Source organism: Notothenia coriiceps, unplaced genomic scaffold (genome assembly GCF_000735185.1).
Source record: "Notothenia coriiceps isolate Sejong01 unplaced genomic scaffold, NC01 NC01_scaffold00022154, whole genome shotgun sequence".
In the NCBI taxonomy this organism is placed as follows: domain Eukaryota; kingdom Metazoa; phylum Chordata; class Actinopteri; order Perciformes; family Nototheniidae; genus Notothenia; species Notothenia coriiceps.
In genome coordinates, this window is record NW_011354855.1 from 218,759 (window position 1) to 228,269 (window position 9,511).

General features: G+C 36.0%; 3 protein-coding genes across 3 annotated transcripts in view; all 3 read right to left on the reverse strand.

Moving 5' to 3' along the window:
• Positions 1 to 718: 718 nt before the first annotated feature.
• LOC104953777 (prostate stem cell antigen-like) lies at positions 719 to 3,320 on the reverse strand. The gene is made up of 3 exons (XM_010780785.1): positions 3,185 to 3,320; positions 2,765 to 2,875; positions 719 to 2,166 (listed from the first exon to the last, which is right to left on the reverse strand). Exons 1-3 carry the CDS (start codon positions 3,234 to 3,236, stop codon positions 1,952 to 1,954), a joined length of 378 nt encoding a protein of 125 aa, XP_010779087.1. The 5' UTR covers positions 3,237 to 3,320; the 3' UTR covers positions 719 to 1,951.
• Positions 3,321 to 4,320: 1,000 nt separating this feature from the next.
• On the reverse strand, positions 4,321 to 6,885 carry LOC104953779 (alpha-elapitoxin-As2a-like). Its single transcript, XM_010780787.1, has 3 exons — positions 6,765 to 6,885; positions 5,623 to 5,733; positions 4,321 to 4,966 (listed from the first exon to the last, which is right to left on the reverse strand). The coding sequence occupies exons 1-3, from the start codon at positions 6,814 to 6,816 to the stop codon at positions 4,731 to 4,733; spliced, it is 399 nt and encodes a 132-aa protein (XP_010779089.1). The 5' UTR covers positions 6,817 to 6,885; the 3' UTR covers positions 4,321 to 4,730.
• An 805-nt stretch (positions 6,886 to 7,690) lies between these two features.
• LOC104953778 (prostate stem cell antigen-like) overlaps positions 7,691 to 9,511 on the reverse strand; it is an 11,059-nt gene continuing 9,238 nt past the window's right edge. Inside the window, exon 3 of the mRNA XM_010780786.1 lies at positions 7,691 to 8,911. Within this exon, the coding sequence (XP_010779088.1) occupies positions 8,676 to 8,911 (236 nt within the window). The 3' untranslated portion in view covers positions 7,691 to 8,675. The remainder of the gene's footprint in view (positions 8,912 to 9,511) is intronic.

Below are 9,511 nucleotides of genomic sequence, written 5' to 3' on the forward strand. Positions count from 1 at the left end.
CCATCCAATGAACCAGATTCAAGCTCCTTGACCTAAACACTAGGTTTTGTAAAGATATGAGCAGCAGTCACATTTTCTCCAGCTTGATACAGTTTATGGAATTAAAATGTACTTCCATGTCAGAATAACAAAGTGTCCACTGTGTTAAATATCTTTTGCAGCATGAGATGAGAGTTTATTGTCATAAATTCGCTGTAAGCGGATTTGGACTATATGTTTGCTCGTTCAGGATGTACGAACATTGTCACAGATAGTTTTTTGATTAATGAGACATTGTCAAAAGTATAAGAATAAAGAAATAAAAAGAGGAAAGAGTTTCCCCACACTGTATGAGCATAGCAGGAGTTTCCAGTTATTTGTGGCTTTCAGTTTTCAGCCTAAGGCCTCATAGTTTGCATATTAGAAATACTAAAGTCATGCGTACTCAGAACAAAAGAAAAATGTTTAAGAACATGAGAGTATTTAGAAAATCAACACAGTCTACCAAATTAACTATGAAATACATTGCCATCATTTCGTACAAAACATATTTCCTGATCAGCAGTTGTTATTCACTTTTACAGGAGCATGTCGTATTTGCTGAAATTAGTAATGCTCTGGGAGGACATACATTTGAAAGCTTTCTATACACTCTTTGGCATTCATTGTATCCTGGTAGAGATAAACACAACTATTTTATTTGTATCTCTTTACAAATAAAATAGCCTACAAACTTAATTTCAACATATTCAACATATCAGAATATCTCTTAAAAACATATGAGATCAGTCTGAGCTGTGGATACGAGCTGCTACAAATAAAGATCTAGGATATATAAAAGATATAACTCAAAAAGTAAATTATGCCTCTGTGTGTGTACACATTTTATTTACACGTATGTTTGATCAGTTGTGAACTTCTGAGCAACAACACATGCATTTTCTAAAGCTTCAGACAACAAAGCTTCAGTCTAAAATTATTCAACAAATATTAGGATCTTTTGTAAAATCAACGAGGGGACACTCCCTTCATGGAGCTAAAGAAGGATGGCATAATATGGTGATAGAAGATGCATTGTTCATTCAAGGAAAAGTAAAACAAAATTATCTCAATTCAAATCTTAACTTTCAATTGTACAATAAAATTGAGGTTGAAATATAGATTGAGAATACAAATTTGACTTTTGACTGAAATTTCAGACCATGAGCATGATGAAAAGTTAATTGAAAAGTTGGTTTTATCTTACGCTGCCATGCTTGGTCTTCTGAAGAATAATTCAACATTTCGAAACAGCATTAACTTACATCAAAGAAAGGGAGGACATTCTTCAAAAATTATCTCTGTTTGAAGTCTTAAAGTTTACTTTCTTGCAGGTAGTCAATTGTGTGAAAAACTTGCATTTCCGAATGAACTTTAAATGTAGGTGTTGGATGGGATAGGTGGGAGATGTTGGAGCAATACTTTTTAGGAAAAGAATGGAGGAAAAAGTTTGCTTCAGTTGTAACATTGTAAGTCTTGTATCTCTTTTTCAATAAAAAAAGCAAAAAGGTAGAATGATACCTCTTTGTTTGTTTAACATCTGCTTTTACTACCTTGTCTCATAGAAAGTGTGCTAGTATTATATGAGTAATTTGGGAGGCTTTGCTCCAAATAAACACAGATAAACAGAAATAAAAAAAACTTTATTGTTGCAACCACCAGTGGTGAGATAAGGTTGCTTTAAGCACTAAATAAATCAAACACAATCCAGCCAATACAAAGGTCTCATGCATGTCCGATTATTTTTAAATCAAATTAAGTATATATGTAAATGAAGGAAAAAGCCTATTCAGTCCTACCATGTGAAGAAATATGCAGCTACTATCCCTCCATCATATATCATCGGGACACATCATTAAAGCACTAAGAATAAATGAAAGGACTAAAACATCTATATGTGCAGCAACATGTTTTCTTCCTGCTACAGTGGTCTTTAAAGGCCCCACTGACTCCACACTGCCACCAGAGCAGCAGCCAGAGCGGCAGTGAGGGTCAGCGGGGGGGCGGCCGCTGCGTTGCACAGGTTGTTGCTGCAGCAGGTCTCCGTGATGGTGTATTTCACGTTCAGGATGGACCCACTACTGTTGATGCATTTTGAACGTTCTGTGCAGCCACGCTCATGGATATCCAACAGGTCGGAACTAAATTCTGGAGGAAGCAAAGAGGAGAAACTTGATGTTTTTTAAACACCTAAAGAAGAGTTTATACGGGAATTAACACATATTGTGACAATTGTTTAGTTTTTTTAGCATATATTTTATTGGACCCATAGCAAAATATAGATATAATACAAATCTGCCCTTTATTTAAGTTATTCAGATATGATACACAATAATTCACATTTAAAATCCACACAATTATTTCTAATGACTCCTGCTGATAATCTCTCCCTTTATATATTTGATCAATATCAGTTTTTCTCCCATTTAATTAATACATATTTTGTCGAATCACGTTGTTTTAACCCAATTCCTATGTATTTTATTTTATTTGTTAATACAAATACGGCTATATGAGAATTAATTAATTATGTCAGGTAGTTCTGTTATTCTTTTTTACAGCTTTTAACAAGGCAGGCCTGGTCAGTCAATGCTTCAGGTGACATTCTTAATCAACAGCAAATCAAATTTCAGTGCAGTTTTCCCCCATCTAATGTTGTGGTTATGAGACAAACACTGTGTGTGTTATTGGGCATTTTTTTTCATTGTAGAAAGATGATTAATGAGTCATTAGCTGTTCATCTTACTGGCAACTGCAACGAAGCATCTGTCCTGAGCTTCGGTGCAATTTACAGCTTTCTCGATCAAACAGTACCCCAGGATTTTCACATTACAGCTGTAACAGGAGAGCGCCTCAACTGTGGAAACAAAAAGCGAACAGGAAATAGGAAAAAGGAAAATTTTTAGATCTCAGAGTGTGAACCCTTTGTTATGTACTGAAGGAAAACAAGTTTAACCAAAGCCACATATATCTGACTCCATTCAGGCGAACCTTTATCAAACAAGCACTGGCTGTAATCACAAAGTACATATCGAGAGTCGCTTTCATGACCTTGCAAGGTGCCTAAATCCAATACATGTGTATGACATTGACGTAGGTTTTAACATTTGAGCCAATCCACAAGGTTAAACATTTGACATCTGCAAAATACAGTGAAAACTCTTACCTGTAACAAAGAGAGTGAATAATGCTGCACAGCTCCACAGTAGTTTGCTCATGTTTTTAGATGATTCGGCAGGTAAAAATGCCACAAGTTGGTCAGCCTCTTATCCTTAAGCGCTTACTTTCAGAAGCAGTCACAGTCAGGGTCAACATCTTTATACATGGGGGAGTTATCAGTAATACTGTACGGATCAACAGTACTGATAAGAACCTTTGTGAGGGTTGAATGTAACAGGAATGAAGATAACAGAATCCTTTATTAGTAATGTATTACAATGGGGACATTCACAGTTAAAAAAGGGTGCAACAACGAGAGGAAGTACAAAATTATATTATTAAGTAAACAGTAGAGTGAAACAAAGTCAGAAAATATAGTAAACAGGCTGAACCCCATCCAAATTATTGCATATATAATTGCTGGTTGTGCAGTCTGACAGCAGCAAGAATGAAAGCCTTGCCATCAAACCCTCCTTTCTCCAATTACCTCCACTCAATGAAGTGCCTATCAGGGGACTTAAAGCTGGCCTTATTTATCAATTCAATTTCTTTCAGCAGTCGAAATGTGACTTAGCACATGTTATTAAAGATGGCTAATACTGCAGTTTCTTTATTGAGAAGTCTATTTTGTTCTGTAGTTTCCATGTCATGTGTCAGTGAATGAATGCAGCATTGTATTACTGCGCTAGAAAAGAAAGACCCACATATTTTGTTCTATTGAGTGGATGGTAATATTCAAACAATCACTAGCCATTAATCTGGTGGACAGAAAGGTACATTTGTATACCCTAGTTACTCCATAATTAATCATTCGTTGTGATATTTTTTGTCCCTTTGCTACGTACACATCCTGTATCGTTTCCATGAATTGGATCCATCTATTCATTGCTTTAAACAAACTATATTGGAAGGTTAATTATTTTTAAGCTGATGTTGCTTTTAATATGATTGTTACTTTTCAACCATTCAAGTGGTATTTTTTGGGAATCAGTGAAGTAGAATATTGGAAGTAAAATAATATTGTGTACTCTGTGTTAAGTGTGAGTTTGAACGTGAATGGCCAGGCGTAATCTGCCTCTCGGCCAGCAGCGGTCTGACATTAAATGGATGCATGTTAAAATAAGAACAATAGCAGAGACAACAGATTTTCTTCAACAATTCTTTATTTTCACATCTTACTTGTCCAGTAAGACACAGATTAGTTAAAAGGATAAATAAAAAATGATTTAAAAAGAAAGAAATATAACAGCGTAGAAGATTTACAATCTCAATGTTCCCCTGAAACATCCCATTGATCAACTTCCATGATCTGGACACCTTAGTTTGAGATGTTATATAACTTGTCATCAAAACTAAACTCCCTGACATGACAAGACCTGAGTTATGAAAAATAAAGAGTCTCTAGGCATATGAGCATAAAGATAATCAATCACTCATATCCAAAGATATTGCTTTGGGTCATGTGAAAACCCAGAATGGTGTAATTTTGTACTAAAACATCTATATCAAATGCATTTTAGGAGCGGCTGTTTTTGTGATTTTTTAAAATCATGTTACAGGATGCTTCCCAGCATGGAGGCCATGGCGGCGACACCAATGACGGCGGTGAAGGTCATCTTGGTGGATGGGGCGCCGCTGGTCTTGATGGGGTTGCACTTGTCTGCTGAGCAACAGTCGACTTTGACTAAGTAGTTGACACCGGCCAAGGTACCATTGGTGGTGGCGTTGCAGCCGCGGGGCTCTTGACACCCCTGGGTGTTGAAGCCCACAGAGGTCAGTGCAGTGAAGGCTGAGGAGAAACGGTTGAGTGGTATTAAGAGTTACAGAGGTGGAAATGAACCTATTATTTGATCAGACAATGTTTTCAGGTACAGGTAATAATTTGAGTGTTTATATGTTTAACTGCAATTTCTTTACTAGTATATCCATTAGAGAATGGGAACATTTATATATGTTGTATTACATTTACATTGACAGTTTTTAGTCGTTGCTGTAGTTTTATTTAACCATGTGAATTAATTGGTAGTTTGCACACTGCTTTTTTGTTGTACACTGTCTCCTCCCTTCACTTGTTCATTTATTTTCAATTGATCTGAAACCAAAACCCCACAAACTGGAAATACAAGTTTATTTGTTTCAAGACAATAAAAGTACTTCTCTACTTTCAGCAACTTCCAAACTAGCATGCAGGTTTTGAAGGATACGTAAAATAACATTGTTGACATAATGGAATTAAAACCCTATATTCACCCCCAAAAATGGATTAAGGAATCACTACTTTGAATAAGCTTCAAGGGAAAACATGTGTATATAGTAACATTTGGGTGTGTCTGTTGATCTATGTGTCACAGTATTTGGGAGTGGTTTTAATTTAGTCATGTGTTTTTGTTGCATAATGTTTGAATGTAAAGGGGGTGCACATTAGGCAATTAGGAGTTGACTTACTGGCTCTTCCGGTGTAGCAGACGCTGGTGTTGGTTGTGCAAGTCTTTGTGCTGCTGCTGAGGCAGTAGCCCAACAGACTATAACTGCATTTGTTACAGTCCAGGGATTCAGCTGAAACAGAAAATAATATCATTTAAAGTTATTTCAGAACAGTTTGATTAAACAACTACCTGTGTCTCAAACTGAAACAAATAATCAACAAAACACTGAACTTTATTTTAACTGACTGAATAAAAACATTAATTGGGGGACATTTGTTTAGACTTTTCTGAAATGTACCCATAATACACTTGTTTTCAAAGAGTGTATGTTTATCGGTTAGGTTTAAGTACAGGTTGGCTAACATTGTTTTGTGGAATTTGTGACACACCACACCCTGTGCTGTGTCACAATTAAAAGACGTCAAACCCCGCCCTGGTAAACAAGCAATCAAACTCTGACTGAAGTATGAGGAAACATCATGCCGATTTCATCAAGACTGTTTTGGATACTCAACATCACGGAAAATATCAGGTATGAAAGGATGCAACTCGGTGATTCACACTTTCAGCAGGTTGTCAGGTTATTTGGAGAATTTAAATAGTCAAAGGGCTCTGATTTTTTAACTCATAAAGAAAACAAATTGTTTGCGTTTAATGGATATTCTCTCCTTCAAATAAATACTCCCTTTAAATATGTCATTTCAGTTTGATTTGTCCCAAGTAATTGTGTGGTCGGAAACATAAGTTGTGAGATTTCTCCAAACTGTTGTTGTTTTGAGCAAATTTGGTTGAATTGACCCCTTTAAAAAGTATTTCTCAGGAAACTTTGAAATGTGCTAATTTTCACCGAAACACACCACTGTCCCATCAGTTTGGGCAAAGGAAATTATTCCTAAATGTGCTAAACAAGCTGAATTCACCTGTGATATTTGTCTTGCTATAATCAACAATTGAGTGATAATACATTAAATGAACCAATAGGAAGAAAATGTGTCAAAATTCAGTAAAAGCTTATGAAAAAGGAGAGAAAAGTGTTCCCGCCTTTTTAGTCTATCAAGTATACCAAAACGTTTTCAAGATTTTTTTTACCATACTTTGTTTGACATCTCTATTTCCAGTAATATATTTTGTGGTCAAATATTAATAGTTGTTAAAGCTTACCCAGCATGAAAAGTGCAACAACTGCAATGATTCCAATAACGATCTTTGCCATCTTGTCGTGTTGGTTTGTTCTTGGTTGCTGCTCGAAGAGAAAAAGAAAATCCTTCCTGTGATGCTGATCGATGAGGCCAGATATTTATACAGTTCAGACACAGGTAGGGAGGGGACAAGAAGGGGGTTTTCAGGGCCTTTGTCCTCACCTTTGGGGAAGAGCCAACGGAGGGATGTGACAGATGATTGAAGCAGCCATTGTAATTAGTCATGAGCTGTAGGAACTGCCTAAGCCAGTCATTCAAGTTAAATAATCAGTCAGTATCTGCGCATTGAATCACGAGATTGTATTTTCACAATGAGTGCTTTTTTGTTGCCATTTTAATTGATTAATTGTCAGTAAAGAATATATTCATATTTATTTGTTAGAACAGAAGTGGAAAACCTGGAAACACCCAGTTTAAGATGACATCTTTCCACTCTGTGCAAACAAAGCCTGAGAATATCTGTTGTTTGAGTTTATAAATAATTTCTCATTTATTATCAATTCACTAATTCAAAAATATGTGGAATAAGTTTTTATAAAAAAAGATGTTGGTTTATGAAATATTTGTTATGAGTATGTTAACTTTGACTTTATTAAAGCTCCCAGATGCTAAATGTCAGACTGCATTTAAAAAAAAAAAAGCATTGGGTGATAAAATGATGATTTATGGCTTAAAGCTCTTTGTTTGCATCATTGCTTTAGATGCCCTCATGCAGCAAAAATGAATGTTGTGTGCCAACACCTGGAATTAGGAGTGATGACGATCTTCATTCCAGTCTCCGGTGTTCGGCGCTGAAACCTGAAGAACCAGTCGGTCCTGCAGGGAGGCAACGAGCCAGTGATATTTAGAAAGAAGAAACCAAATCACACCACTGACGCCACACAAGAGTTTTGTGTTTTTTCCCAATTTGGATATTTATTGACATCTTCAATGTTTATCTATATTAGCAAATTCGCCAAAATGTTCAGACGCTTTCGTGGAGAATAATGCCAAAAGTGTTGGTTAATTACATTTGATAACGATTTGTGTAAAATAGAGTATATCTAAAAAATCAGCTGTGACATTTGGAATGCTGCAATCTCGAATACATTTCAAAACCTGCAAACACAATCAGATTGAATCACATTATTCTCATATACATTTTAAACCAGGAAAGATAACCGTTTACAAGTAAGAATGGATTTTAAACAAATATTTTAAAATGAAAAAAACAAACTGAAATCTTTTCAAAAGATTTACATGATGTTAGAAACAGTTATAAACCAAAGGCCATCAATGAAGTGAATAGAAAAATAAATGTTCATAGAAGCTTTGAAATCCATACGTTTGCGATATTATGCATCTAAAATGATAATACAGTGGGTTAAAAGCAATAAAGTGAGGGAATTGTCCAACATTTTGTTTAATGCGATAATTCCTCTACTTGCATCGAGTCCGATGAGAAGAACAACTTTAAATTTGTGTACTGTAGTAATTCTGATCTTTTAAAAATTCAACTCATTTCACACAAACAAAACCCAAAATGTTGGACTATTCCTTTAACTTATAACAACTCTGTAACAGAGTGAAATGCCTAACCTGTGATTTGTCAACTAAACTTTACACAAACCCAAATGAATTAAGCAGATGGGGGGGATTCTTAAAATCATATTTCATGTCTTGTGCTAATCTTTAAATAGTCTATGAACTAACATTTTAATATCTCTTGAATTGAAATGAGGATAGCTAACTAATTAATCTAAAATCCAAGACATGATCGATGCAGAGGAAAAAAATCACGTGTAAGCAGATAAGTGAAACATTTTAGTGCTGGTGTGTGTACAATATGTAGTGTGTGTGTTTTATGGCTGTACGTGTCGTCTGCGTTTTTCGGTCAAACCAGGATGTTGGCCATGAACAGAGCAGTGACGGTGGCGAGGGCCAGGCTCACCCCGGAGGCCCCGGGCAGGCCATGAGCAGCGTTGCACAGGTCGGTGTTGCAACATGTCTTGGTCATGCTGTACACGGTGGTGTTGGAAGAGGAAATGGAAGTGGGCAAGTCTGTGTTTTCGGTCATGTTGCACTTAGCCACCTCTAGACAGCCCTTCTTCTTAATGTCCACAAAGCCAGCTGTAGAGTGACAGCAAACACACACAATCAGCGTCTATTGTTAAAAGTGTTGTGCAGTGCGAGGCACCCAATGTGTTAGTTGGCTGACCTTGACACACATTTCCAGGAAAATCACATAATTCATCTAGGGTAAAAATCCATATGGAACAAAAAACTTTAAACTATTTCATTAAAAAAAACTCTTATCAAGGTCTGGATCTAAATACGTTTTTTTAACTACTTTTCCAGGCAGCCATTGGTCTTATTCATTTCGTTATGATTTTAAAAACAATCAATTAGCAGCTGAAGCTTGTTAAGGAAAATAAAGTTACTAAATCATTGACATAAAGTTGACGCAGGATTTTTGTTCACTATGATGTATTTCACAAGGTCCAATCTTTCAATCGTATAAATGGAACATAAAAAATGCACAAAGGTGAGTTTGTCTAGAGCCGCAACTGATGACATTTTAATTCATGTGTTTTTAAAGTTGAATATTTACTTTGATCTTGCAAACTTTATACTTTAGTGCAGGGGTCGGCAACCTTTATGATATGAAGTGCCATTTTAAAAAATAATTGTTATCAGCGTGCCAACGATCGAGAATTATCAACGGGGGGG